Raw genomic sequence first — 27,592 nt, forward strand, 5'->3', positions numbered from 1 at the left:
TTATTATTATTGTCAACAAATCCCATGAAAAGACCAAAACCAACAATGCTTTAGTTTGTCTTTGATTTCTCTAGCCTGCGTCTGGGATTCAGCTCCGAGCCCATTGGTTCCTTCTGAAGATCTTCTAAAAATGGTAGTTTTATTTCTTTTTTAAAAGGCAGATCATTTTCTAAAAAGCTAGGCACTGTAGTTTTTAGCTAGACAGTAATAAATAGTGCATTTGATTAGGACTATTTTCAGCTGCAGAGAAATACACATTCAGTTCTCTAGTGAATATTTACAGTAGTGAAACAGAAATAAGAGAAGCTTAAGTGCCCATGTTCATGGTAATGAAGGGACCCAGTGCAGCAGTTTGGCTCATTCATGTGTTTCTAATAGTTTTGGCGCTCTATAGTTTGGCTACACACCAAATACTTGTTTGTAGTATGAATTTGTTGATCTTGATCAGGCTATAAATAATGATATAACAATGATATCTCCACTTTTACTTCACAGCAGCAGACTGATTTCACTCTCGAGTTATTGCACAATAAAACAGCGACGACGTAAGGTACAAGATATGATCGTTTAATTGTTGATTATCTCTCAGAACAGAAATATTTTTCTTTTTAACATTCTTTCTGTAACTCAAGTTGGCAGCATTGTCTTGATTTTGAAGTGGCATTAAAAGAAATTTCCTTAAAGTCCAGCAGTGAAACTGCCCATCGACTTCCCTCAGATAACATTAGTAAACAAACAAAGCCGTTTCTGTACAAGAACCTTTCTTCAACACAAATAAATAGCATTCGTTAAATGTGGCACGCTAGTTGACTCAAACACTCAAACAAGGAAAAAGGATAATCAAAACTGGGAGAAAATGTTGCAGATGATATGAAATCTTCTTTTCAGATATAAAACAAAGTAGAATGCATGACTGCTCAACGCAGAAATGGTCTGAAGTAGCAAAAGACAAGTGCCCCGAGCTTGAATATGTTAGCAGACACAGCACAAAGCAGCAGCTCTGCACAGAACAGCATTTCACTCTGATTTAATCCCAAATGTTTTCACTGTGTGCTTTAGTTGCTGTTACAGACTACACTGATAAGCCAGAGTGTTTTCATTTTAACTTCCCTTTGCCTGATTTTCCATTTGAGAAAGTAGGGAAACAACATGAGTAAAAAGCTTCAACACAAGTCACATTAATATCTTATCATTTTCATGTGAATTACGTTGGTAAGCGACTGTTCTTATCCACTGTGTTACCAAAAAATTATGTTATTCTAAGATGTGCCATACGTATGCCATTACAGGATTTTAAATGAGAGATTATGAAACAACGAGCCAATACTGCTTAATATCAACAGACTAAAATTAACTTAACGTGAGATTTTAAAAAAGGAGATCAGGCCCGTTCGTCCGATACTTGTTAACCTTTAACAGCTCTCGAAACGGCTATATGTAATCGGTTATCAGTGTACATGAAACATTATTGTCTCAGTAATATACAAAAAGACGAGCTGCAAACATACTCCACAGATCAGACCAAAAACCGCAGTTACACACAAAAATAAAAGGAAAATCTACCAGTCTTCGAAACAAACACACTAGTAGGAATAGATTTTTAAAATGTTATTTAAAAAAAACAAAAAATAAAATAAATAAGACAAACAAAAAGACAAACTCAATATTTGGCAGGTAAGCACAACGTCAGTCTGTAAACAAAACATAATCACGTGGGGAGAGAAACGCCCCCCCAAGTCCTCCTGGTCATCAGACATCAGTGGTCTGTTGGGAGGAGGCAGTGGCTCCGTCATTCAGGAGGAAGTGGAATACTGTAAATACGTATCTCCTCTGCCCTCGACACTCCAGGCTGTGCATCTGTTCAGCTCCCTCACACCTCCAGCTACAACTTGGCTAAATAACTAAGGGCAATCGAGGGGGGCCCTCTGTAGACTACTGAGGTGAATGAATACTCAAAGAAGAGGCCCGTTTACAGCTTGATACATGCAAAGATAAATCCCCTTCCAGGCTTTATTCCCTCGTAGTACAGAGGTGTGCTCACTACCGGATCCTGGTGAAGAGGTTCAGCACTGACACCGATTCCTAAAAGAGAAAGGGAGATAGAAGGAGGGATAAAACATCACAGACAGATATAGGGGGTGTAACAGAGAAAGATATCTTGGGTGTAAAGTAATAAATACCTTAGTGGATCTCATCTTGCTAAAGACGTTCCAGAACCGAAGTGTTTCATCTCCAGCTCCCGTCACAATGGCCTCTCCATCAGGGGACATGGCCTGCACATAAACGCATTATTATACACTGAATATACAGTATTATAACAGTAGAAAATCAAAGTAATCAGGGGTATTTTGTAGGGGTGGGAATCACCAGAGACCCCACGATACCCCATTATCACGATACGATCTTATTGTGATTTTAAACATTTTGCAATAAGATGTATTGCGATTTATTACCTTTTTTCAACTGAAAATTATGCAGTTTGTCAACATCTGTTTTATCGTATAAGATACAGGTTTCACTCTGTTCATCTCAGAGTTTTCATTCACATATCTTGAGGTCACAGGTCAAGGGACTCCTTTGAAAATGGCCATGCCAACTTTTCCTCGCCAGAATTTAGCCTAACTTTTGGAGTGTTATTTAACCTTCTCCCCGACAAGCTAAGATGACATGGTAACAATGGATTCCTTAGGTTTTCTAGTTTCATATGATACATATGAAATACATATGTATATATATATATATATATATATATATATATATATATATATCAAATACATGTGATATATTTGCACATACAATATAGACAAAGGAGAATCAAAATACTTCATCAGCACATTTCTTTATTTTATTAATAGTAAATTAATTTCAATTGTATTTATTTTCCAGCAATGTTTTTAGCACCTAGTATTAGCTATTTGGGACAATGTTCTGCAGATAAATGCACACAGTATATCATATACTGACCAGGTAGAGTACTCTGTAGGAATGTCCAGTAAGTTTGGCCACTTGAGTGAGAGAGGGATACTTCCACACCAGGATCTGGTTCTGGGAATAACCATGTGTGCTGACCTGCAGGAAACAAACAGTGTTTTTTTTCACATATTTACCTTGAAGGAATGTTAGTTTGAGACATGTGCCTGTATACTGTCAAATAAAATCAATAACTGCTTATAGTTCAGAGAGACGTATTTAGCTTAGCTCAAAGATTTGAAGCAGAAACAGTTTTCAACATTCATTTACATGATGCATCTTGTTGGATAGCAAGCGAGTCACCAACACATCCACCTCGATTTGTGTGCAAATAGCAACTTTACTATAAAAACATAACTTAGGAGATGCTGTATGCATGGCTAGTAAACCGTCAGGTGACTCACCAGCTCATTCGTGTGCTTGGACCAGGCCAGGTTGCAGACCTGAGAGCCGGTGTCGGTGCATTGTAAGGGCTGGCCGGTCAAAGTGTTCCAGAAGCGAATGCAGCGGTCGGCAGTGCCGCCTCCGGAGGCCAGCAGGCCGTGTTGGTGGGGAGACCAGGCGATGGCCTTCACTGCAGCCAAGTGCTCCGTGTACTGCTGCACCGGGAGGACGCTCGAGTGGTTCCACACAAGTAGCTACAGACAAGAGAAACGTGATGTTGTATAAAAAAGTGGTCCTGACATTGATGTGTAGCTCGCAGAAAGGTGAGAGTCTCCGTCTACATACCTTGTTGTCATTTCCACCTGAGGCTAGCAGCTGGTGGTCTGTGCTCCACTTGAGCCCGCACACTTCCTGTCTGTGTCCTTGCAGACGGCGCTCTGACTGGAGAGGCGGGGCTCGGATGTCCCGCTGCAGGATCACCCGATCGCGGCTCCCAGACGACAGCTGGTCCGCATTCCATGCCAACGCACCTGGCAGCAAAGAATGAAATGAAAGGGAAAATGATTCACTGGCCGTGAATGAGAGATGTTGCTAAACAACTGTGTGAACATGAACATAGGTTGTAATATTTTACTCAAACTATGAACCGTCTCCGCCTCCGTCTTCTCCAGCCACTCAACTCACCCACTCTGGCTGTGTGCCCTTCTAGTACGGAGAGCTTCTTCCCTGCTGCTGCATCCCAGATCTGTACATAGCCTTTATGAGTCCCCACCGCCACCAAGTTACCCTAAAAATAGGCAGCACACTTTGAAATATCCCTCTGACAAAGAGTTTGTAATGAGTTAATACAGCATTTACAAAAACCTAAACGTTTCTATTTTAATGTTGTGTTGACAACAATTTGAAAAGATGATAATCGATGACAGAGAAACTCACCCTCTCTGACCAGCCCACTGACGTTACAGAATCTCCTTCTACAGAAAGGTCACATAGACGTGTCACCTAAAACAATGGGGAGGAAAAAAAATACAGATTAACATGATATCCAAGAGGCAGTTCAATTACATCCTCTTATAATTCAAGTGATGTACGATTGTGTGTTTGTGTTAACAGATCACACACACACCTGGCTGGTGCAGGCACTCCACAGGTAGACACAGGTACCCAGTCCCACACTGAGCACGTTCAGAGAGGACCAGTCCACTAGGTTGAGGTAGAAGTCGTCCTGAAGCTCGGGAGCGTCCAGGACTTTGAAAGGAATTTTAGAGATTTTGCGCGTAGGTTTCCTCGGCGACCGCAGCAGTTTCTGGCTGCAGTGCACAACACAATGAAGTAAGGAATATGATACTACATCCCCAAAAAATGGATGAGATGGCATTTGAGGAATGGTGTGGAAAACACATTACCTGTTGCTACTGACAGGTGATAGAGAATATGGAGAGACTGTGTTTCCATCCTCTTCTGGCAGAGCCCTCTTAGCACTTACAGAATACTACAAAACACAAATGGATGATTACTGATGCAGGAAAAAAATCCCCATGAAACTTAATGCATTAAAAGCTACAGCCATGTTGACTATTTTTACACTAAAAAGGCTTCTCTTGGCAGGGGTAGATGGCTGCAGACGGCGGTCTTCTGACTGGGGGTCCTGGACTTTCTCGATGCCCGCTCCTAGCAGCTCGTTCTTCAGCAGCGCTGAGTAAGCCAGACCATCCGCTAAAGGCAGAGGAAGAGACGGAGAGGAAATCAAACCAGGCTGTCGAGATGAGTAAGTTCAAACACTGTGCGCTCTCTCACATCTCTAAAGATCAGGGAGAATTTTTCACAAAGCTTTGTTTCGTCCTTATCTCCGGTTTCCATGAGGCTGTCCAGGCTTAGTAAACAAGAGAAGGTCAAATTATCAACTTTGACTGGAGCAGACAGAGACACCTGTAGAAATGAGCTGAAAACTGGATAAGACTCACATCAGATGCACATTACAGCAGAGACTATTTGTCTTTTTAGAGAGTCATAGGATAACTCAGGAGTATCATTATTATTTTCCTATGATAACTAAATTGTCGCAGAAAAGGTAATTTTGCAGTGTACAATATACCGAAAGGCAGTCATCTTTAGAGTTGCAACAATAAGTCAATCAACCGAAAATGAATCTGCAACAATTCTGATAATCAATTAGTCATTTAAGTAATTTTTCAAGCCAGCAAAAAATGAAAAGGTTGCAGCTTCTCAAATGGGAATATTTTCTAGATTTCTTATTCTTCTATGACAGTAAATTGAATATCTTCAGGTTTTGGACCGTTAGTTTTACAAAACAATACATTTGTAGACTTCACCTTGGTCTCTGGGAACTTGAGACAGACATTTTTTTGCAATTTGCTGACATTTTATAGACCAAACAAGTAATGGATAATCGGTAGATTAAGCGCTAATGAAAATTAATTTTAGATATGTTAAATATATAAAAATGGATTGATTACCTTTGTTGCTGTCCGTTGTGCCATCTTTGGTTTTTCTGTTTTGATTGTGCGACTTTTCAATTTCCTACATCAGAAAAATGGAATTATCATTGAAAGCAATTTCAGACAAGCAAAGGAAGAATGGCAAGGGGCTAGGCTTTGTCTTTATAAGCTCTAATCAACACTTTGATCTTGAGAACACTGTTCTTTTGGTAGAAAACACAGTGAAGTCCCGGGTGTATTGTAGCAGCAGACTCACATTGATGCGGTGGAAGTTGACACTCCAGTTGGCTCCGGCCCGGGAGGGAATAAAGCGGTCGCCGTGCTTGCTAGGGGAGGACAGGGGGGAGCTGGTGGGTGTCAGAGCTCGCGCCGCTCCTACCGCTTTCTACACAAGTAAGAGAGAAGAGAAAGCATTTTCTGACAGGAGGCCAGACACAAACAGACCTTGGACAGTGATGTAAAAACTTGGAAACAAAGCAGGAAGATCATTTAGGTGGCAGATGGTGCGTTTGTCTGAGGTGTTAATAACAGGAGGCATCATTCACAAAACCCCGTCATTTGGCTGGTGAGGTCTTGTTTTCACTCAACACTAGTGACATCGACAAAAGAAAAAGACTGGCCTGTTAAACCGTTTATTCTTCCAGCACATGGAGACTAACACCATCTCCACCCATCTTAAGTCTCATGCTAGATAGATAACAATCCTCTTTGGGAGGGGCTATCATCATGCTATAGTAAAGATCTAATCTTAAACCTAATCACACTAGTGATACTAGTCAAGACTGTAAGTCTTGGCTAGATGAGGCAATTTATGTTCATTTTTGGAAACTATTCTATTCAAGAGGAAACACAGCAAGTGTCTTTACTTACTATGGGGCTTGCGTTCTCATTTTGAATGTTGATCTGCCTGAGCAGCCTGCACTCATAGTCCTGATCCATGATGCCTGAAAACAGGAGAAGGCTGATCAACACATTTATAAAAAAATCATACACATAACAGTTTCCTGAATGCACATGTCAGATGACTAGGTTAGTAAACGGACACTCAGTTATGACTTGCTGACTTCTGGTCCGGTATCGACATGTATTCAAGATTCAAGATGTTTATTGTCACGCTGGTTATACAGGTGCAATCGTGTGAAATGCTTTTTGCTTGGAAGCTCCATTAAAATAATAAGTTATATTACAATTATAAAAGGAAATACTTTGTACAAGGGCATATTAAGAATATATACAGGCATATTATGTAAATGTAATTGTAATGTAAATGTAATATAACTTATTATTTTAATGGAGCTTCCCAACAAAAAGTATTTCACACGTTTGTACCTGTATAACCGGCGGGACAATAAACATCTTGAATCTTGAAGGCATATTAAGAACATATACATTAAGAACATATACAGTATAAGATATATTTTTGTGTGAGAAGGTGTCGTATGAATTATCTATTTAAAAGTCTGATGGCCTGGGGGAAAAAACTGTGTATTGCATTTGGCATAAGGTAGAGTAAATTTAACTGGATGATAATGAAAAGACAAACTTTAACAGTCACCTTCAAGAAGCAATTCCTACATAATGGCATGACAAACAATTGTTAAACTCTAGTGCCTTATGGTTAAGATATCTGGTTAATATATTGTTAATAGCTAGTAAGAAAGCTATCACAAAGAAATGGGGTAGAGTGGATCCCCCTACACACGAGCAGTGGATGGGGTAGTAGAGGAGATATACATAATGGAGAAGCTGACACATCGTTTAAGACTGCAAGAAACACAGATGGAAGACAAGTGGGAGAAATTGACATTATTCAAAAAACAAAACAGCAATGAAGACGGCAGAAAGGACAACTGATTGAGTTGGAAATGACATGAGAATGTATGGTATAATGGAAGTGTAACTCCCAAACATGAGCCCTGTTTGTATTGTTCCCTTGGTTTGTGGGTCTGAATGTGTACATGCCCATATGTTGTTGATATGTGTATAACTTTGAAAAACATCAATAAAAACTAAAGTGGAAAAAAAAAACTCTAGTGCCTTCATTTAATCGCACTTAAAACTAGCTCAACCTTAAACTAGCCTTAAACTAGGGGTAAATCCGTACAGTAAATGACACTAACATGAGTCACAGTGGCTGTGATCAGCTGCTGGTTGGGCGCAGTCTTCTACTAACAACATTATCTTTAGGAGAACTAATGATAGCATCTACACAGCTTTAAATCCACCCTAACAGGGGTATTTTGGTTGCTGGTTGCAATAAACAAAACCCCCAGTGTGTGGTGGTTATCGCTGATCTGTAATAGTGACGCTAAAATGATTTCAAAACCAAATAAATCAGTCATCCAGCATACAGAGCTATGCTAAAGATATAGTTTTGTGTGAGAAGGTGTCATATGAATTATCTATTTAAAAGTCTGATGGCCTGGGGGAACAAACTGTGTATTGCATTTGGCATAAGGTAAAGTCAATTTAACTGGATGATAATGAAAAGACAAACTTTAACAGTCACCTTCAAGAAGCATTCCTACATAATGACATGACTAACAATTAAGTTAAACTCTAGTGCCTTCATTTAATCGCACATCATCCTTAAACTATCCGTACAGTAAATGACACTAACACTAGTCACAGTGGCTGTGATCAGCTGCTGGTTGGGCTCAGTCTTCTGCTAACAACATTATCTTTGAGCTTTAGCAACTAAATAGCTGTGAATCCATCCTAACTGCGGGTATTTTGGTTGCTGGTTGCACTAAACAAAACACCCCAGTTGTGGTGGTTATTGCTGATCTGTAATCGGGATGCTAAAATGATTTAAAAACCAAATAAATCAGTCATAAAGCATACAGAGCTATGCTAATGCTAACGTTAGCTCAGCTGGCTGACCTAACGTAAGACAAGCTAGCTGTCCAGCTAACGCGTTAGCACACATTGTTTGTTCACATCTATGTTGTATTTACACCTACCGTGCCCGGAGGAACTCTTCCCGTTACGCACCGTTGACTTGTGTTTCTTATCGGTGTCCGATCCCAGTGTAAATGTGTTGTTTTGTGCGTTTGACTCTTTAAAACAGAGCCTGTAAAACACAATTGTTTTCTTTTGCCGAGTGTTCAATTTGGGGCTCGCTAAGCATCACGGGAAGGATGTGACGTCACTGTTTTTTGAATCACACATTTCGCGTTGCTAAGGAAACAGCGGTCACGACTGTCCTCCCACATCTCCAGAGACTAACAGTGTGTTCCAATCCAAGTACTCTTTACTTACACTTACTACTTTGAGTGCATGAGCGCGTTCACACTGGGAAGTACGGGGAAATGCAGTGTACTCAAACCGGTCAGAGTGTAGAACGCTGGACACTTTGCACACTCAACTGTCGCCATCTTGGCTACGTAGTGACAAAATTGTCTGAAAAAAAGTTTGAAAAATGTTGGGAAAAAAATCTGAAAAAATGTCTGTAAAAAAAATGTCTGAAAAATGTCTGAAAAGGAAAAAAAGAATAAAAGAAAAGTCTGAAAAATGTCTGAAAAAAAAGTCTAAACAAAGTCTGAAAAATGTCGGAAAAATACGTCTGAAAAAAACAATTTGAATAATGCTGGAAAAAAAGACTCTGAAAAATATTTGAAAAAAAAAAGTTTGAAAAATGTTGGAAAAAAAAGTCTGAAAAAATGTCCGTAAAAAAAAAGTCTGAAAAAATTCTGAAAAAATGTCTAAAAAAAAGTTTGAAAAATGTTGGAAAAAAAATCTGAAAAAAATGTCCGTAAAAAAAAGTTTGAAAAATGTTGGAAAAAAAATGTCTAAGAAAAAGTTTGAAAAATTTTGGAAAAAAAATCTGAAAAAATGCCCGTAAAAAAAATGTCTGAAAAATGTCTGAAAAGGAAAAAAAGAGAATGAAAGAAAAGTCTGAAAAATGTCTGAAAAAAGAGTCTAAACAAAGTCTGAAAAATGTCGGAAAAATACGTCTGAAAAAAACTATTTGAATAATGCAGGAAAAAAAGACTGAAAAATGTTTGAAAAAAAAAAGTTTGAAAAATGTTGGAAAAAAAAGTCTGAAAAAATTTCCGTAAAAAAAATGTCTGAAAAAAGTTTGAAAAAAATGTCTAAAAAAAAGTTTGAAAAATGTTGGAAAAAAAATCTGAAAAAATGTCCGTAAAAAAAATGTCTGAAAAATGTCTGAAAAAAAAGTTTGAAAAATGTTTGAAAAAAAACTGAAAAAATGCCAGTAAAAAAATGTCTGAAAAATGTCTGAAAAGGAAAAAAAGGGAAAAAAAAGAAAAGTCTGAAAAATGTCTGAAAAAAAAGTTTGAAAAATGCTGGAAAAGAAAAAACTAAACAAAGTCTGAAAAATGTCTGAAAAAAACGTCTGAAAAAAACAATTTGAATAATGCTGGAAAAAAAGACTCTGAAAAATGTTTGAAAAAAAAGTTTGAAAAATGTTGGAAAAAAAAGTCTGAAAAAATGTCTGGAAAAAATGTCAAACAAAAAGTTTGAAAAATTTTGGAGAAAAAAAGTCTGAAAAAATGTCCGTAAAAAAAAGTCTGAAAAATGTCTGAAAAAAAAGTTTGAAAAATGTTGGAAAAAAAAGTCTGAAAAAATTTCCGTAAAAAAAAAGTCTGAAAAAAAAGTTTGAAAAAAGTTGGGAAAAAAACCCTGAAAAAATATCTAAAAAAAAGTTTGAAAAATGTTAGAAAAAAAAGTTTGAAAAAAATGTCCCAAAAACAGTCTGAAAAACAAAGTTTGAAAAATGCTGGAAAAGAAAAGTCTAAACAATGTCTGAAAAAAATGTCCTTAAAAAAAAGTTTGAAAAATGTCCTTAAAAGTCGGAAAAATGTCTGAAAAAAAATCTGAAAAAATGTCCGTAAAAAAAATGTCTGAAAAGGAAAAAAAGAAAAAAAAAAAAATGTCCTTAAAAGTCTGAAAAATGTCTGAAAAAAAATCTGAAAAAATGTCCGTAAAAAAAATGTCTGAAAAGGAAAAAAAGAAAAAAAAAAAAAGTCTGAAAAATGTCTGAAAAAAAAGTTTGACTGATTTTGAGACTGTCCATGATTAAATACACAAATGCATGTGTTGCCAAAATAATTTTAGTAAACAGATGACCCACGGTGTCGATTTACAGTATCTTTTAAATGGCTTTATTAGTAAAAAAAGAGATGCAAGTGAAACAAATATAATCTAACATGAAGTAAAAACAGACTAAACACATTACATGTGCAAAAGTTTTAAAATAAAGACACATTCAGTGACATATATTCTGTTTGTTGGTAGGCTCCTGACTGCTAGTGAAATGTGGTTGAGAGCAGAATTTCACCTCACCATTAGCTGCAACTCCGTTGTAGCTACACCGACAAAGAAGTTGGTGTGATATTAAAAACAAAAGATGTCAAGAGCCTGGTCCAACAGCTTATCTACAGGAATCTGATTCAAAGTGCCACAGAAAAGATACAGTAGGTTCAAGTAACTTAAAACGTAAAAAAAAAAAAGACCCTCAACTCCCAGTAAGGTAATATGTGCAAAAGTATCCTGTAGTTTTTAAAACTAAATGGGCTATATGATATTAAATATATAATTAGATAGCTAAACTTTTTCCTCATAAGCAAGAGTAAAATGGTTGGCTCAACTAAGCAGATCAAAGGGCCCATGCAGTTCAAATCTGGACATTAAATACTGCCGAAGGTTTTCTAAATTGGGCACTGTATCTAATAATCATAAGCTTCTACAAACAGCGTACATTTGCTTCATTAAAACTATTGTCCTGGATTGATTCTTGTTAAACCCAGTCATGCCTAAATTACGAACAGTCCTGAAAGAAAGTCACAGCTGTACAGCACGAGTACAATCAGACGCTTTCAAAATCACATTGTCTAAAAGTACAGCATGTCCAGTAGAAAACATAATATAAAACTTGTTTTATACAGACAACCAATTAACCAAGAAAAAGTCTGAAAATTATACAGAAAATGTCATGTAAAATCCCCTAAACCAAAAATAAGACAGCCCTGTGTTACCTGTAATGATTGACATAAAAGAAATAATCAGCGTTATCACTCCATCACTTTGCCTCTGATACTCTGCTATAACATCTGCATAAGAACCTCTCTGTGAGTCTGGACTAACACTAAATACATTCAGAGCAGCGAAGAGCTAAAAAGCTGGTGTGGTTATAGTAATGCCGTGGTTTTTAAACCAGGGAGGAGTGAATGTTGGAATGGCAGGGCGAACTAAAATGAAAATAAAGTACATCTGGTCTCAGGATGCTGGTCTACAGGGAGGAGGAATCTCTAGGCATGAGTTGCAGGCCATTGTTGACCTGGAAGCGAGTTTCATCTGATATACCGTACTGCTCCAAGGGGTCCTGTGGAGAAAGGAGAAGATGAGTAAAGACTGTCGTTATTGAAGCAGAATCAAACTTTATATTAAATGGTTAGTTCGGGTTTTGAGATCTTTGAGACTACCAAAATACAGTCTAGGTGGGTGGAATTTAATTAGTGGCTCTTACAGCATCCAAAAATGACATTTGATAACCTCGACAACCATTTTTCTTCACAGACTTTGCTATGAACAATTTTCACTGAGAACTATTTTTTAGTGATTGTGTGGCTCAAGGTCTCTGGATCATCCTGAGTGACCAGGAAATTGTTTCTGAAAATACATATTGCTTTCACGTTTTTCTAAAGTACTTAAAGGGATAGTTCGGGTGTTTTGAAGTCTGGTTGTATGAGGTATTTATCCATAGTAGGTGTATTACCTACAGTAGATGACGGTCAGCACGGCCCCAGTTTGGTGAAACAGACAGGAGTACCCTGTATTGGAGCAAAGCAATGTACTGCTGTGGACGGGGCCGGCAGCAAAAGGTATTTTAGCTACCTAGAAGAAATCAATATCCGTTTAAGTGTACGCTATATTTTGAATATTTTCTGACGGGGATCTGAACTGAAGGTGATACGTATCTATACTGTTTTTGTCATCTGAGCCTGCTGGCTTTGGAGAGAGCATAGATAGGTTTTACTTTCTGATCAGTTCCCCGTCGAAAAAGAGAAGGAAAGGGCTGTCTGATGGCAAGATAAAGAGGTGAAATATTCTAAATATAACATACACTTAAACTGATATTGATTTTTTTAGGTGAGCCTTTCTTTTAGGTGAATAAAATGCGTTTTTCTGCCGGCCCCGTCAACAGCAGTACATTGCTTTGCTTCCGTATCGGTGCTCCTTTCTGCTTCTCCAAACTGGGGGCGTGCCGACCGTCATCTTCTGTAGGTAATACACCGACTATGGATGAGTACCTCATATAATCACATTTCAAAACACCCAAACTATCCTTATAATGTATGCTTTCAGAACCACAGATAAAGCTCCAAATATCTCTATTGTTTTTGGGATTGTGTGGCTTAAATCTCAACAGCAAAACCTTGTCGAAAAAAGCCTGAACTACTAAATCTTCTTATCCATCTATCTTCTGTTGATATTGATGATATTGCGCAATTCAGTGAGTCAAGCATGGCACAAATACACTTCACACTAAAATGTTCCTAGTACGACACTGTTTGATAGAAGTGCCATCTGCGTGGCATTTAGTGCATCAAGATGCTGCTGTTGCAGGTCTCACCTTGCCAGTGAGTCTGTGGATTTCAGTTCGATAGAATATCAGGTTCTTCCTCATGAACTCGTAACTGCAAGAGATGAGATGACAAATTAATTTGACATTCAAATGAGGGGTATCATCCCCCGTTTGAGAGCATTATGGCTTTCCCAGTTAACTTAAAGGTATAGTGTGTAGTATCTGGCGGCATCTAGCGGTGAGGTTGCAGATTGAAACAAACTGAGACCTTATTGAACTTCTCCTGTGTGCTAAGCGTGTAGGAGAACTACGGTGGCTGGCACAAAAAGGCCCTATTTAGAGTCAGGGTTTGATTTGTTCGTTCTGGGCTACTGTAGAAACATGGAGGCTGGCTCCGTGAAGAGGACCAGCTCCGTTTGTAGATATAAACGGTTCATTCTAAGGTAACGAAAACACAACAATTCATATTTTCAGGTGATTATAGAAAATATATATTCCATTTCTGCCAATAGATCCCCCTAAATGGTACACGCCGTTCCTTTAAACACATGGTCAAGTAGTGATGAATCAGTTGAGAACTGTTCAACACAAGTCACATTGTTGACATCGTCTCTCTGGAAACAGCTACATCATTCATTTGTAACGATTTCACCCATGTGAGTCTATTACTGGAGGCTAAAACACAATGAGGGGCAAGTTGTTCGAATAGCATCTCACTGCACATTGAGCTGTTTATCGCTGCAGATGTGTGACCATATTCAGTTGTAGAGAATACAGTTGCTATAATGTTCATTCATATGACCACAGTTTTATAGTTAAGTTGGAAAAATACAAACTGCCTTTTGCTTACTCAAAGACCATATGAAATATGTACAAACGTTTTAAGTTTTTTACAGAAAAAATGATCTTCCAATGTTTAGTGTTGACATTTTAAAAAATATATGGAAAGAAGAACTTTAATCTTTTGTTTCCCGACCATACCAAAGAGAGAGCCTTTCACATTTTTTGTTACCTGAAGGCCACCGTAGTTCTCTGACACGCTTGTGAAACTGCAGTAATATGAGCCGCAGAGTGCAAAACCATGGTACCGCCAGCCGCCAACCGACTTCCGTTGCTCCTAAAGTAGTGTTATCATGGTAAGGATGGCCTCTGAGCGAGGCACACGGGGTTACCACGGTTTTGCAATCAGCAGCTCATGTTACCGTAGTCTTGGAAAGGGATTGTAAATTGTAATCAATTCATTTTCTGTCAGTTACTGCCAGGTCACCAAACATGTGTATATGATTGTGGTATCTGTTGTAATAAGATGGAATCAGAGTCAGTCCTACCTGGCCTTGATAATGGAGTCTACCCACTCCCCACACTGCTCCTCTGAGTCACACTCAAACATATACTTCCTCTCCGCTTCATCCAGAAATGCTGCAAAGAGAAACACATAGAATCACTCAGAAATACATAATACAAAATGCATATTCAGAAACTCTGCATTTGAAACCAGCTGTCAGGATTTCTGCCCATTCGTGATGTCACGAATATACAATATTTAGACCCCTGACACAGTTTTAAACGTAAACATTCTAAATGTGTCCCAGTTTATTTCCTGGTTGCAGTGTATGTGAATGTCATCAGCTGACAGGAAGTACACATGGACCCAAGCTGTTGCCTAGCAACGCAATTCTGCTGCAATTCCGTCAAAATGCGCTAAAACGGAGCGTTTCAGACAGAGGGTAAATACAGGCATATTCAGGCCGACAGTATGAGGAAAATAAAGGTTTTTTTTAACATTACAGCATGTAAACATGTTCTAGGAGAAACACAAAATACAAGTATGAACCTGAAAATGAGTATGACATGGGACCTTTAAAGGTTGTGAAACCAGTCAGCTAGAGAGAAAGTGTACAGGTGAGTCATGTGAATGTGAAACAGGGAAGTGAACTCACTAATAGAGAAGGTCTGGAGGTCCTCCCTGTCCACCCGACACTGCTCCAGCAGCAAAGCTCCAATTGGCTGACAAATTAATAAATAATGACTTTAAAAGAAATGGTTTCACTTTCTCACCAAGACAATGAATACATGAGGAGGGTAAAAGCTGTCACAGTGAATGCATTAAGGGCAGGTAACTGACCTCTTCCTCATCAGTTCGGAAATAAAACAGGAAGTTAACGATGAGTTTCACCAGCCTCTTCTTCACAACTGTGTAACAACAAAAGGGAACTAAGATGAGACTTCACAACACACACAGCTGATGGTTTGACATGCACATGACATCTCTGATGGTTTCTGTTCCCTAACGTTTAGCTGTCTGCTGTCCACGTTACATGAAACGGAAGTAGGTGTGCTAACGGCTGATCTATTAAACCGTGTTACCGTCTCCTTTCTTGGGTCCTCGCATCCCCAGCTCGGCTGCCATCTCCGAGGGCTGTCTGCTCAGAGACATCAGCTCCTTCTCGTTGAAACGCATCACGGTCACTGACGCAGTAAGACACGCAGGTTAAAGGAGGATACTACTAGGACCGAGCTGTTCCCACCAGCAACATAGTACTGGAGAGAGACAACAGCGGTAGTGAAGTAGAGTGTTGACTCTGTACTACCGTCGGTTAAACGTCGCTGTCTCGCTATCTGCTGTTGAGAAGTGACGGAGTGTGTTTGGTCATTGCTGCGGTTAAGTAAATACACTCTCGGACTTCTCCTTCATGCTACACACCGGACACACACACCGGACACACACACACTCCTATCGGTGGGTTGGCAGGCACTCCTCACTGGCTGGTCATAGTACGGTAGTCGGTGAGGCTCAAACTAGGCGAACAGCGCGTTTACGATGCAGCCTGTTGTGGAGACAGGGAATTGTTGGAAAGCTGTTCTAATAAGGTTTCTTCAACTTCTTCTGTTTCTTCCGTACTTTTTTTGGACTCTAACTACTTCTGCATACTTTCAGCTACAGAAACCATTCAACTATCAAAATATTAATAGTATTAATAAATAACTCTTTAAGGACATTAGTGCTAACTTTTTTTTTACCATTTATACTTTTTAAGGTATTAAGCTTTTTTCACATTTTTTTTTTTTTTAAAGTGTAACTCAATGGAGAAAATCTTCAAATCGTCTTAAACATATTCCACTTTGAAATGCTACTGCTCCCGCATACTTTCATACAACGGAGTATTAGAGCCACATTGAGGGGAAAAAAATCTAAGATTTTATTACGAGAATAAAGTCGTAACTTAACGAGAAAAAATGTCGTAACATTACGAGAATAAAATCGTAACTTTACGAGAAAATAAGTCGTAATATAACGAGAACTTTCCGAGAAAAAAAGTTGTAATATTACGAGAATAAAGTCGTAACTTTACAAGAAAAAAAGTCGTAATATTAAGAGAATAAAGTCGTAACTTTACGAGAAAAAAAGTCGTAATATAACGAGAACAAAGTCGTAACTTTACGAGAAAAAAGTTTTAATATTACGAGAATAAAGTCGTAATATTGCGAGAATAAAGTCATAACTTTACAAGAAAGTCGGAATATTACGAGAATAAAGTCGTAACTTTCCGAGAAAAAAAGTTGTAATATTACGAGAATAAAGTCGTAATTTTACGAGGGAAAAAAGTCGTAATATTGCGAGAATAAAGTCATAACTTTACGTATTATTTAGTCGTAATATTACGAGAATAAAGTCATAACTTTACGTATTATTTAGTCGTAATATTGGGAAAACATATTACAAGCAACCAACAAAACGGGCGAGAGGACATAGCGGCCTGAGCCTGCTTCTGGACGGGTAGCAGCTGTTTGTCTCGGTTTATTTCTTCGGAATAAATGTATATGTTTCTTGCACACTCTTTTTAAGGTCCTGATACTGATGATAGTGTGCTGATGTATTTTATCAGCTCCAGTCCAGCAGGTGGCGGTAATGCACCGGAAGTCATTTACCAACCACCAAAAGCCGAAGAAGAAACCGCGCATGCGCACTACCAACCTACAGTGCGTGATCCTCTAACGTTGTGGAGTCGGTGAGTGTTTATGAACAAACTGAACAGTTTACAACATCCTTTCATTTATAGTTATCGTTTTATCGTCTAACTAACCGATCTATTATCACACATACACAGCTAGATATGTTAGATTTCTCGTTTGATCATTCAGAATCGTTCAAATCCATCAATTACTAGCTGGTAACATGGTGAGCTTAGCATTAGCTTTGTCGTAATGCTAGCGTTATGCTAACACACTGCAGCTATGAGTTATAGAGATAACTCAATATAGAAGACATCTATGTTGTAGCGTGATAAAACTCAACCTCTTAACTGTGGTAAATTATCCAAAGTAATTAAGAACTAGTTGGCTAAATAACAGTGCTGTTACCTTTTTGCTTCACTTCCCAGTAATTAGACCATCTCAAGGGAAGTTATTATGAAGATCCTCAGCCAAGAGGGCTCTGAGGAGTCATGCATTGTTTTTATCTTGATGTTTGCACTATTTTAACTTATGTAAAGCACTTTGTAACTATGTTTGGAAAGGTGCTATACAAATAAAGTTAATTAATATTATTATTATTATTATAGAGATCCTCAGCCAGGAGGGTTCTGAGGAGTCATTGTATTGTTTTTAAAACACATGAAATGCAAGCTAGACAAGTGACACGTGTTACTCCATACACATGGTACTGTGTTGCACCACAATCCAGGACGTATACAATAACAGTAAATGTTCTTATTTATCTACATCCTTGGCAACAGTGTGTGCTTTCTTTTTCATTTCCTCCATCCCCATCTTCTTCATCTGCTGCTGCTTCTTCTTCTTCTTCTTCAGGTTCCTCCTTTTTATCTTTTTCTTTCTTCTCTCTGATTTCTTTGTCCCTGGCTTTCTTGGCTTTCCTGTCCTTTAATTTCCCTTCACTTGTTTAAGGAGTTTTTGTCTGGCAGTACAGTAGCTTGTTTCTGAGACCTCTTGATGCTCGTGCTGTCGCTCCTGTTTTTGACTTAACCCTTTTGACTTGTCAATCATCATCGTCCTCCTCATCCTCCTCATTGTATTGTTTTTAAAACACGTGAAATGCAAGCTAGACAAGTGACACATGTGACTCCATACACATGGTACTGTGTTGCACCACAATCCAGGACGGTAATAACAGTAAATGTTCTTATTTATCTACATCCTTGGCAACAGTGTGTGCTTTCTTTTTCCTTAGATAATCAGGAAGGATCTACTTGGAGCACCTGTCCAGTGCTGACTGTGCCAACACGTGTGGGTGTCTGCCTGCGTAATTGAACCCATCCATTTGCAAAGATGGATTTCCAGCATCGAGCTGGCGGGAAGACGGGGAGCGGTGGGGTGGCTTCTGCCTCTGAGAGTAACCGTGATAGGCGAGAGCGGTTACGTCAGCTGGCCCTGGAGACCATTGACATCAACAAAGACCCCTACTTTATGAAGAATCATTTAGGATCGTACGAGTGTAAACTTTGCTTGACACTTCATAACAATGAGGTGAGGAGACCCATGATGACATTTTCATAGATTGTGTTATCTGAACTTGGTGTTATTTCTGGTTATCTGAGTATTTTGTTTGACAAACTGTTCTCCTCTGCATTACAGGGCAGCTACTTGGCTCACACACAAGGAAAGAAACATCAGACCAACTTGTAAGTGCAATATGCAATTTGTATTTGTTTTGTTGTGTTTTCTGTGACTGATTCATTCTTCCTCAACCTTCCCTTGACTCATAAACTTATCAAGCCACAGATCCACCTTACATATATTCAACTTGTGGCGGATCATCAGCTATTTCATGGTTGCTGTGAATTGACAGAGCAGCAACCCACTGTGTCCAGTGCATTGATTAACCAGTTAAAAACTGTATATTTTGTTTTTTTCAGAGCGCGGAGAGCAGCCAAAGAGGCAAAAGAAGCTCCCGCTCAGCCAGCTCCAGCAAAAGTGAAAGTTGAGGTTAAGAAGTTTGTAAAAATTGGTCGACCAGGATACAAAGGTAAGCTGGCAGCGTGGTTATGAATCAATGCAGTCATTATATAGTTTATTCTGATCATTGTTCACTCCAAATTTATTGCATTTTAATATATGGTCCATGTCTTTGTCTTCTTTATAGTAACCAAACAGAGGGACCCAGAGACCGGACAGCAGTCATTACTTTTCCAGGTTGGTGTGTTTGGTTGGAATCTCTCTGTCAAAAAGTGTTGATTTGAAAGGGTTTTTGTTGAGTTTGGAAGATTCCTAAACAACGTAAATCAAAAGCTCCACTTAAGATAGATGCTATGAAGTTATTCAGTTTGCTCAAATTATTACTTTTTGTTTGGCTTTTGAGTGTGGTCTTGTCTAAACACTGACAGCTGAAACAGCTGTAAACAGATATTCTCCAGCTTCTCAATCCCTGCTCTCCCAAAGCTGGCTATAAACTTTACTTCTAAGAAACTGGCCTTTCCTCAGTCTGAAACAGCTGTCTTTACAGCGCCACATGTTTTTTTGGCATCTCTTCTTTATGGAGGAGCTTGTAAGCTTGTGATCCACAGCAGAGCAGATGTTGATAAGTTTTGCTTTTTATTCAGAGTTCACAGTCTGTGTCAAATCAAAACCAAAGTTAAATTGCACACTTATTTTTGGTCGTAAACACATCTGGAGCTGATGATGGAAGTAGCCAAGGACTGAGCCATCTGGCTTCCTTCTCATCTCTGTTGAGAGTTGCACATGCACAGTACCGATCAGGCACTCGCGAGAAAATCACGTTGGGTAAAGACAAAGTTTATGATCTGAAGCGCAAGCAAGCATTTTAATTATCCTGGAAACAGGAGTTTAGTTGGGTGACGTTAGAGGATGTGGGCGAAATTCCGACTATGTATTGCGCAGTTTGCCACAAGTTTGAGGGAAAGGTAGATAAAACGGGGTATTTTTTAAAATGCACGTCAAATTTCACAAAAATGTTGCTGGAGTGCCATAACAATAGCCGACAGCATCTCGCTTGCATGGCAGCTAAGAGAGCTGCCGACTACCCTTCCTATGGAGCCTTGCTGGTGCTTTGTATATATTTTTTATTACATCTATTTGTGGTATTTATTATCTGTGATGATGACTCTGTGTTTTTTATATACCTGTCTCTTTTAGCTATGTTAGCTTTTGGTCTTTTGTGACTTCTTTTAATGGTGTGTCTCGTCTGTTTTATACGTTGTTGGGGAGGACGATATTTTGCTTCCATGTATGTGTGTATGTGTGTACTATGGTCGTGACATAAAGAATCTTGAAATCTTGAAATTTGATTATCGCAAATAAATAAAACAATTTGTATAGGGGCAAGTAAAAATTGACTCTGCAAGTAGATCACTTGCTCAATTAAATATTAATGATGAACCCTGTGAAGTAAGTGACTGTATACTGGAATTGTCTATATAGATAGAAAGCATCACCCCGTGTTTCAACCTAGATGACTAAATATTGTTGTTTTTAGTCGTTGAGGTCAGACCGTCAAAAAAAATCAATTAACTACCTGTTATTCTTTTCTCTGTTCATCAGATTGACTACCCAGAGATCGCTGAAGGAATTGGACCCCGGCATCGTTTCATGTCTGCTTACGAACAGCGCATCGAGCCACCTGATCGTCGCTGGCAGTACCTGCTTTTAGCTGCTGAACCATACGAGACTATTGCCTTTAAGGTGAGTGGGAGCTGCACTTCTGTTCTAATAGTATTTTTGTTTTTGCTGCTGTGACATAACATTAACATCTTTGCTCTTTTAGGTCCCCAGTAGAGAAATCGATAAAGCAGAAAACCGCTTCTGGACCCACTGGAACAGAGAAACCAAACAGGTATTGATCAGCTGATTACATTTGTTACCACAAAGTCAACCTGGGTATTTCTATGATAAAATGTGGGAATGTGTTTTAACCTGTCTTTCATGTTATTTTTCCTCCCAGTTCTTCCTACAGTTCCACTTCAAAATGGAGAAAGCTATTCCCCAATCCAGCGGGCCCCCACCACCTGCAGGTGTGAAACGCCCCCCTCCTCTCATGAGTGGAGTTGGACCTCGCCCACCAAATGATTCAATGCCGCCTCCCCCGCCAGGAGGGATGCCCCCTCTCCCACCTGGTGCTCCAGGTACCCCCCATATGCCCCCTCAGATGCCCATGCCCCCGATGCCAATGAGGCCGCCTCCTCCTGACGGCCTTATGTCTAATAATTGATCCCCTACCAGCGGATCATGATTGCTTTCTTTCATGGTGTTTTCAATGATGTTTAAAGTCTGCATTTAGTAGATTTCTATACATTTTTTTTTGGTTTATGTAAATGCGTAGGGCAGCCTGTATGACCACACTGTTTTGTAAAAATGCTTAGATTCTGGAAATGGAGCTATGATTGAAAATAGCTCATCTTTTAAGATTCTGTTTTTGTAATTAAATTCTGTGGAGAAAAAGATGAGCCTCTCAAAGTCTGTTTTTACAAAGACATCACACAGAAAGATTAATTGATGTATCCTCTGATCGTGTGAGTGGGTCATAACAGAAGAGAAAAAGCGCAACACTGCAGAAGTTCCTGAAATATTTAGGCTTGAGGTTGCTGATGAGAATAAAAACTTGACTTTTCTGGGGAGAAGATTTAACAGAGTGGGTCAAATTAGTCATATTATGATTTAGTTTGCCATGTTCAGTACCTTCTAGCTACATATTATTGACAGTTAGAGGAGCTGGCACGATTGATGAGCAATTTATTAAAGACGTAGATCTTTCAACACTAAAGGGAATCAAATGATCACATGAAGATTTACAATAAAGCGGTCAGCACATTAAATTACGCAAAATCACATTTGTCTAGCAAGGCAACAAAAAATTAAAACAAAACATTATTTTGGAGTCTCAGTGATATGTGAGAGATTTGACAGAGAAAATCTCATATTGATTTCAATATTATCACCTTTAATAAATGTTATCAAATTCAGGTGAAAACTGTTTAGAAAATGAATCGGCGTTTGCCACAGTAGAATCAACTCATCCCTTTTGAGTCTTTTTCTTCTCTTTCTTTTCCTCCGGCTTGTTATTCTTCTCGGGCTCTGCCTCCTCATTTCCTCCGTCCCCATCTTCCTCATCTGCTGCTGCTTCTTCTTCAGGTTCCTCCTTTTTATCTTTTTCTTTCTTCTCTCTGATGTCTTCGTCTCTGGCTTTCTTGGCTCTCCTGTCCTTTAATTTCCCTTCTCTTTGTTTAAGGAGTTTTTTGTCTGGCAGTGGCTTGTTTCTGAGACCACTTGATGCTCGTGCTGTCGCTCCTGTTTTTGACTTAACCCTTTTGACCTGTCCATCATCATCATCATCGTCCTCCTCATCCTCCTCATCCTCATCATCATCAAGGTCCGGCAGCCACCAAAACATGACCTCCCAAAGAGATGTCTCGGGCTAGAGGGGGGAGCACACGTGAAGTAGTTGACGCAATACAAACTGGTACATGTACAGCTGTTCAGATTGGAGGATAGAAGTGTGAAATATGTGAATGTCTTTACCTCTGGCGGGTGTCTGTGACGTAATGAGCCTGACCGTCTCATCGTCAGTCCAACTTCTTCCTCCTCCTCTACTGCTGCCCTCTGACCTCGCAGGGTTTCTGTTTTTTGAAAAGAGACCAATCATTCACAGCAGGCATGTCACTTTGTAAGTGTGATCCTACTTTTTAGTTTACTTGCCATGAAGCCTCTGAAAGCCTGAGGTGAGCACCAGGATGGTAATGGCCACAAACAGACAGCGGTTGAGGGTGACGTTCTCCCACGGCGTTTCAATCTGGGTCAGGTTTTGGCTGGACAAGGCTTTATGTAAGGGTGCTGAGGGAAAGGCAAAGGCTTTTATTGTGGTCCAGCAAAGTAAACACTGACAAGGGTTGTGGAGAAAGATGGGAATGACTCACTTGTTCGGGGGTAGCTGGGTTCCCTGGGTGGAATCTTGGGTTCTGCTCTAGGTTGCTGTGGAAACGGAGCCATTTCCTGTTTGAAGAAAAGATCTATTAGGGATGTGAATGGAGTGAAAAATTGCTCATGTTGGTTGTTTTCCAACTAACCTCTCTGACTTTCCTTGTAGCGTACATTTCTGAAACAGACAGATGGAGATTTACTGAGGGGTGATATCATGAATCATAAACAACCATTCCTTCAATCTGGAATTTATTTATCCACATTAATTTTATGTATATATTCATGCATTATTGTTGGCTGACATTTTATTAACCTCTCATTTACATAAAATACACAGTCTACTGTGCCAAGGTTTTTTTATTACAGACATAACAGATGAACTAAGAGCCTACAGTTATGCTAATGACTCTGTGAGGCTGTGCATTGAGCTAAATGCTAACATCAGCCTAATAACATGCTCACAGTGACGATGCTAACATAATCTTTACCACTTGCAAAGTCTCAGTTTAGCGTGTAGCATACTAACATTTGCTAATTAGCACTAAACACAAACCTACAGCTGAGGCCGACGGGAATTTCAATCATTTTGCAGGAAAATACAAGTAGGCCTATTGGACAATTAAAGGAACAGTGTGTAACATTTCGGGGATCTATTTGCAGAAATGGAATATAATATTCCTAACTATGTTTTCATTAGTGTATAATCACCTGAAACTAAGAATCGTTCTGTTTTCGTTGCTTAGAATGAACCCTTCATATCTACATAGGGAGCGGGTCCTCTTCACGGAGTCTGTCATGTTGCTCCACCATGTTTCTACAGTAGCCAAGAACGGACAAACCAAACACTGGCTCTAGAGAGAGGTCGTGTCTATAAGGTAACCCGCAAATTGTGAAATCGGATCTGAAATCTGCCAAAACTCTCACAAGACTCGCTATATATGTACTGTGTATAGACCTATTCTAATCTTGACAATTCGAGATCAATGCCTAACCATCTCGCAAGAGTTTCCTCAACTCGCAGATTCCCTTCTAGACACGTTACCTGAAGGCCACAGTAGTTCTCCGACACTCTTCTGAAACTACAGTAACGTTGCAGAGTTCAAAACCTTCCGTTGCTCCTAAAGTAGTGTCATTATGTTAAGGATGGCTTCTGAACGAGTCGAACGATGTTACCACGGTTTTGCACTTGGCGCCTCACGTTACCGCAGTCTTGGAAAGGAAGGAGTGAGCGGAGGGGTATTCAGTTGGTTGCAATCTGCAACCACACCACTTAATGCCACCAAATCCTACACACTGGATCTTTTAAAGTATTCAGCAAATTAAATTGGCATTATAAAAACTCGGAACCACCAAAAGTCATTAGGATTCATCCTCTGGGGATTTTAACTGACTGTACAAAATGATTTTAGTCTGGACCAAAGTGTTGGCAAATAAAAATACTTTCTCCCACATGGTCTTTTTAGACTTTTAATTAAGAGCTCTGCCTCACAAGTAGGACTCTGTATGTGTTTGGAGAGAGTGTTATTACACCCACCATCCATTCAGCATAATCACTGTGTTGCCTTTGACACAGAGTCAAATTTCAGCAGCTCCCTATGCTGCTGCTCCCAAGTATTTATAGAGGTGTACAATATATGTACAATGGATGAAGGCTTTTATGTGCAGGCATTACAGCTTCTGTATGTGTGTGTTTGTGTGTGTTTGTGTGTGTCGCCACCTGGTCTGCGGATCTGTCGAACAGGCTTCTGTGGAGGAGGATCTGCTCTTGGTGGCCCTAACTCCTCTTCAAATGTCTCATAGCTTTCTTCCATCCCTTCCCCCGAGAGAAAGAGAGGGAAGAAGATGGACTTGGCTCAAAACTGAGTTCATTTAAAAAAATGATTCAGCGGATTTTAGACCAGAAATACTTTTCATGCCAGCTCCTTCCAGAAACAGGATGATTCGATGCATCACAATGTCTTTACAGCTGTTCTTATCAGTATTCTTCACTTTGTTAAAGTTATTCCCATTGTCTCATCAGCGTTCCACATTGGCTGCACAAAATGATGAAAGGTCAACTTCTTTAGTTTATGAACAAAATCAAAGCTGTTTCTTGACCTTCACATTTACAGATGAGTGCTGCGAGGCCCTTATGTCTTGCATGACATTTCTACTCGGACATTGAGCTAATGTCCTAGCAGCCCTATAAATAGATGAAGCAAAGCCACTGGAAAGACAGATGGATACACACACAGCATATAAGGGCTGATGTTACCATTATACCTCCTGGCTAACCTCTCCACTGTGATGAAGCCTATAACCTTTGACCCTGATTGAAATAAAGACCTACCTGCCTCGACATTTAGGGTCCTCCCCGGGCAGCGTCGGCGAGCCTTTTGTCACAGAGCCTGTTGTTCCTCGGCAGAGATGGCAGCAGAGTCACACTCTGAGCTGTCTGACAGCCAAGCACAGGTGGCGGAGAATGAAAAAACAAAAAGAAATGAGTGTCAGTCAGAGGTGTTGACTGAGGGAGGGTTGACATTAACATGTGCCATACAGCTGTCAAATCCCACGAGAGGGCTGAGAGGGGAAGGCCACACCTTATACCAAGTCTCAGGAAAACTGAGCCACTTTGGAAAAATCTTAGAAAAATGTTATCTTATTTGGTATTTTGAGCAACTAGGCAACTCCAGCTGTAAAAACTGCTTTTGTGTTTGTGTTTTGAAAACCGACAGGAAGAACAAATATAGTTGTGTATGGTAGAGATTTTTATTTTAAGGATGCTTTCCCACTTTTTGTCTGAAACTGTGGACATTATATAGATACTCTTTCTATATGTCACCAGCAGAGAGCGCCACTGTACTTGAAAGATAGAGTCTCAGGCGGCTTTGCTCCACTAATGAAGTCTGTAGTCCTCAGACAGACTAGCTGTCATGCAGGTTAACAGAAGCACTGACACATCTCCTTTTTATGAGCTGACCATCAGACGCACCTTCTACATCAAACACTGAAAACACATATGACCATGTTGTCAATCAAAGTATAATCTATGTTTCCTTAGTGCATTATTGCATTAGGGCATTATTATTCTCATACTGTGTGTGCGTGCGTGCGGTAGTGGGTGCGTATGTGTGTGTGATGGAGGCCGCTAACAAGAGGCAGTGTAAACAGATGTAAAGATGATTGGGTTATATCAGGGTGAGGTGGTTGCAGGCCACCTTTATGTGGGAGGAGAGAGGAAGTGTTGGTAAACAGACTTGTGGCGATGTTGATGACTCATACCTTTGCTGGGACTCGGCCCAATTCCAGCTGAATCACACATTGCTATACCCATCAGTCATCACTTTGAAGTGGACATAAGCTCTGTAACCTTTTGCCGTGGGTAGACTGACTAAGGGAAGGCCGGGGTCTCAAATGAGCTCCATCATATGACATCATGTCCCAAAACTGACACAACCAATCTCTGTCAGTTGTGGTGCTTTTTTTCATCAAAATTGGGCGGCCAGCCACTTTGGTCCAGACTGAAATATCTCAACAACTATTGGACAGATTGCCATGAAATTTGGTTCAGACATTTATGTTCCCCTCAGGATGAATATAACAACTGGTGATTCTCTAATTTCTCATCCTGCACCGTCATCAGGTCAAGAGTTTAATTGGTCCAATACTTTGATTTATGACCAAATACGTGCAAAAACTCTACTTTGTGTTTAGTACTAATTAGCCCCAACACACCAAACTAAAATGGTGAACATGGTAAACTTTAGCATGTTAGCATTCTGATGTTAGCATTTAGCTCAAAGCACTGCTGTGCCTGTGTAGGCCTACAGCCCGACAGAGCTGCTAGTGTGGCTGTAGATTCTTAGTCTTATCACAAAAAATGTTACTTTGATTGAACAACATTGCAACCAACTTTTAAAAATACATTTTACAAAATTCAATATTCCATCTTAACCCATCAGTTGGTAAGGTTGAATCTCCATTTTCAATACAAAATTGCAAATTTTATATTCTTTCAACCTCTTTTTTCATACAAATTTTTCAAAACACAGTAGCCTATAAACATAGCCTACAGTAGCCTATGTCCTCCATGCCGCCATACTTTGTAAGTCAGTATGCAGTTGACCTCAACACATCCCACCTTCAACTTAAAGGTGCTAAATGTGAAATTCAGAGCATGTCTATGATTGAGGGATTTGCCTCGAAACGGCTCTCAACATGGCGACGGCGGCTGAGCCGGAGGGGTTGAGTCTAGAAGGTAACCCGCAAATTGCAAAAACCTGCAAAAAATCTTACAAGACTTGCTGTTCGACGGCCTATCCTTACCTTAAATATTTGAGGTCAATGCCTATCTTTAACCATC

The 27,592-nt window shown here is 39.5% G+C and overlaps 4 protein-coding genes across 10 annotated transcripts; 1 reads left to right on the plus strand and 3 right to left on the minus strand.

The window, feature by feature from the left end:
* Nucleotides 1-546: 546 nt before the first annotated feature.
* LOC119498916 (fizzy-related protein homolog) lies at nucleotides 547-8,962 on the minus strand. Of its 2 annotated transcripts, none has more exons than XM_037788033.1 (14): nucleotides 8,777-8,962; nucleotides 6,684-6,757; nucleotides 6,070-6,198; nucleotides 5,832-5,895; nucleotides 4,931-5,070; nucleotides 4,761-4,846; nucleotides 4,481-4,664; nucleotides 4,291-4,356; nucleotides 4,039-4,141; nucleotides 3,700-3,884; nucleotides 3,375-3,608; nucleotides 2,965-3,069; nucleotides 2,181-2,273; nucleotides 547-2,082 (listed from the first exon to the last, which is right to left on the minus strand). In XM_037788033.1, exons 2-14 carry the CDS (start codon nucleotides 6,750-6,752, stop codon nucleotides 2,041-2,043), a joined length of 1,500 nt encoding a protein of 499 aa, XP_037643961.1. In that variant the 5' UTR covers nucleotides 6,753-6,757; nucleotides 8,777-8,962; the 3' UTR covers nucleotides 547-2,040. The 2 variants fall into 2 exon arrangements, with proteins under 2 accessions (XP_037643961.1, XP_037643962.1); XM_037788034.1 differs by having other exon boundaries at nucleotides 4,940-5,070; nucleotides 8,777-8,961.
* Nucleotides 8,963-10,914: 1,952 nt separating this feature from the next.
* plekhj1 (pleckstrin homology domain containing, family J member 1) lies at nucleotides 10,915-16,185 on the minus strand. 2 transcript variants are annotated; one of them, XM_037788479.1, is made up of 7 exons: nucleotides 15,954-16,185; nucleotides 15,730-15,831; nucleotides 15,488-15,555; nucleotides 15,303-15,369; nucleotides 14,691-14,781; nucleotides 13,411-13,474; nucleotides 10,915-12,159 (listed from the first exon to the last, which is right to left on the minus strand). In XM_037788479.1, the coding sequence occupies exons 2-7, from the start codon at nucleotides 15,821-15,823 to the stop codon at nucleotides 12,067-12,069; spliced, it is 477 nt and encodes a 158-aa protein (XP_037644407.1). In that variant the 5' UTR covers nucleotides 15,824-15,831; nucleotides 15,954-16,185; the 3' UTR covers nucleotides 10,915-12,066. The 2 variants fall into 2 exon arrangements, with proteins under 2 accessions (XP_037644407.1, XP_037644406.1); XM_037788478.1 differs by having other exon boundaries at nucleotides 15,730-16,182.
* A 1,036-nt stretch (nucleotides 16,186-17,221) lies between these two features.
* Nucleotides 17,222-21,776, plus strand: sf3a2 (splicing factor 3a, subunit 2). Its single transcript, XM_037788514.1, has 8 exons — nucleotides 17,222-17,372; nucleotides 18,551-18,846; nucleotides 18,955-19,001; nucleotides 19,236-19,345; nucleotides 19,463-19,512; nucleotides 20,878-21,018; nucleotides 21,101-21,169; nucleotides 21,278-21,776. The coding sequence occupies exons 2-8, from the start codon at nucleotides 18,649-18,651 to the stop codon at nucleotides 21,542-21,544; spliced, it is 882 nt and encodes a 293-aa protein (XP_037644442.1). The 5' UTR covers nucleotides 17,222-17,372; nucleotides 18,551-18,648; the 3' UTR covers nucleotides 21,545-21,776.
* On the minus strand, nucleotides 18,000-25,712 carry LOC119499249 (junctional sarcoplasmic reticulum protein 1). 5 transcript variants are annotated; one of them, XM_037788519.1, is made up of 8 exons: nucleotides 25,580-25,712; nucleotides 24,968-25,063; nucleotides 23,397-23,425; nucleotides 23,247-23,322; nucleotides 23,029-23,148; nucleotides 22,852-22,949; nucleotides 22,654-22,747; nucleotides 18,000-18,360 (listed from the first exon to the last, which is right to left on the minus strand). In XM_037788519.1, the coding sequence occupies exons 2-8, from the start codon at nucleotides 25,059-25,061 to the stop codon at nucleotides 18,263-18,265; spliced, it is 609 nt and encodes a 202-aa protein (XP_037644447.1). In that variant the 5' UTR covers nucleotides 25,062-25,063; nucleotides 25,580-25,712; the 3' UTR covers nucleotides 18,000-18,262. The 5 variants fall into 5 exon arrangements, with proteins under 5 accessions (XP_037644447.1, XP_037644443.1, XP_037644444.1 ...); XM_037788515.1 differs by lacking the exon at nucleotides 18,000-18,360 and having other exon boundaries at nucleotides 22,046-22,747; XM_037788516.1 differs by lacking the exon at nucleotides 18,000-18,360 and having other exon boundaries at nucleotides 22,046-22,747; nucleotides 24,968-25,109; nucleotides 25,580-25,668.
* Between the last annotated feature and the right edge of the window lie 1,880 nt (nucleotides 25,713-27,592).

The sequence above is a fragment of the Sebastes umbrosus genome, chromosome 12 (assembly GCF_015220745.1).
Source record: "Sebastes umbrosus isolate fSebUmb1 chromosome 12, fSebUmb1.pri, whole genome shotgun sequence".
In the NCBI taxonomy this organism is placed as follows: Eukaryota; Metazoa; Chordata; class Actinopteri; order Perciformes; family Sebastidae; genus Sebastes; species Sebastes umbrosus.

What these genes read in the sequence shown, in the direction of transcription:
- LOC119498916 (XM_037788033.1), bottom strand. Translation starts at nt 6,752, where the DNA reads ATGGATCAGGACTATGAGTGCAGGCTGCTCAGGCAGATCAACATTCAA. An exon ending in ATGAGAACGCAAGCCCCATA is followed by an intron (nt 6,199 to 6,683) that starts GTAAGTAAAGAC and finishes TTACTTGTGTAG; the next exon opens with AAAGCGGTAGGAGCGGCGCG. An exon ending in CCTACAGAGTACTCTACCTG is followed by an intron (nt 2,274 to 2,964) that starts GTCAGTATATGA and finishes GTTTATGTGCAG; the next exon opens with GCCATGTCCCCTGATGGAGA.
- plekhj1 (XM_037788479.1), bottom strand. Translation starts at nt 15,823, where the DNA reads ATGCGTTTCAACGAGAAGGAGCTGATGTCTCTGAGCAGACAGCCCTCG. An exon ending in AGGACCCAAGAAAGGAGACG is followed by an intron (nt 15,556 to 15,729) that starts GTAACACGGTTT and finishes GTTGTTACACAG; the next exon opens with TTGTGAAGAAGAGGCTGGTG. An exon ending in GACTCCATTATCAAGGCCAG is followed by an intron (nt 13,475 to 14,690) that starts GTAGGACTGACT and finishes CATCTCTTGCAG; the next exon opens with TTACGAGTTCATGAGGAAGA.
- sf3a2 (XM_037788514.1), top strand. Translation starts at nt 18,649, where the DNA reads ATGGATTTCCAGCATCGAGCTGGCGGGAAGACGGGGAGCGGTGGGGTG. An exon ending in AGCAGTCATTACTTTTCCAG is followed by an intron (nt 19,513 to 20,877) that starts GTTGGTGTGTTT and finishes TCTGTTCATCAG; the next exon opens with ATTGACTACCCAGAGATCGC. An exon ending in GGAACAGAGAAACCAAACAG is followed by an intron (nt 21,170 to 21,277) that starts GTATTGATCAGC and finishes TTTTCCTCCCAG; the next exon opens with TTCTTCCTACAGTTCCACTT.
- LOC119499249 (XM_037788515.1), bottom strand. Translation starts at nt 25,061, where the DNA reads ATGGAAGAAAGCTATGAGACATTTGAAGAGGAGTTAGGGCCACCAAGA. An exon ending in CTACAAGGAAAGTCAGAGAG is followed by an intron (nt 23,323 to 23,396) that starts GTTAGTTGGAAA and finishes TTCTTCAAACAG; the next exon opens with GAAATGGCTCCGTTTCCACA. An exon ending in GTCACAGACACCCGCCAGAG is followed by an intron (nt 22,748 to 22,851) that starts GTAAAGACATTC and finishes TCCCCCCTCTAG; the next exon opens with CCCGAGACATCTCTTTGGGA.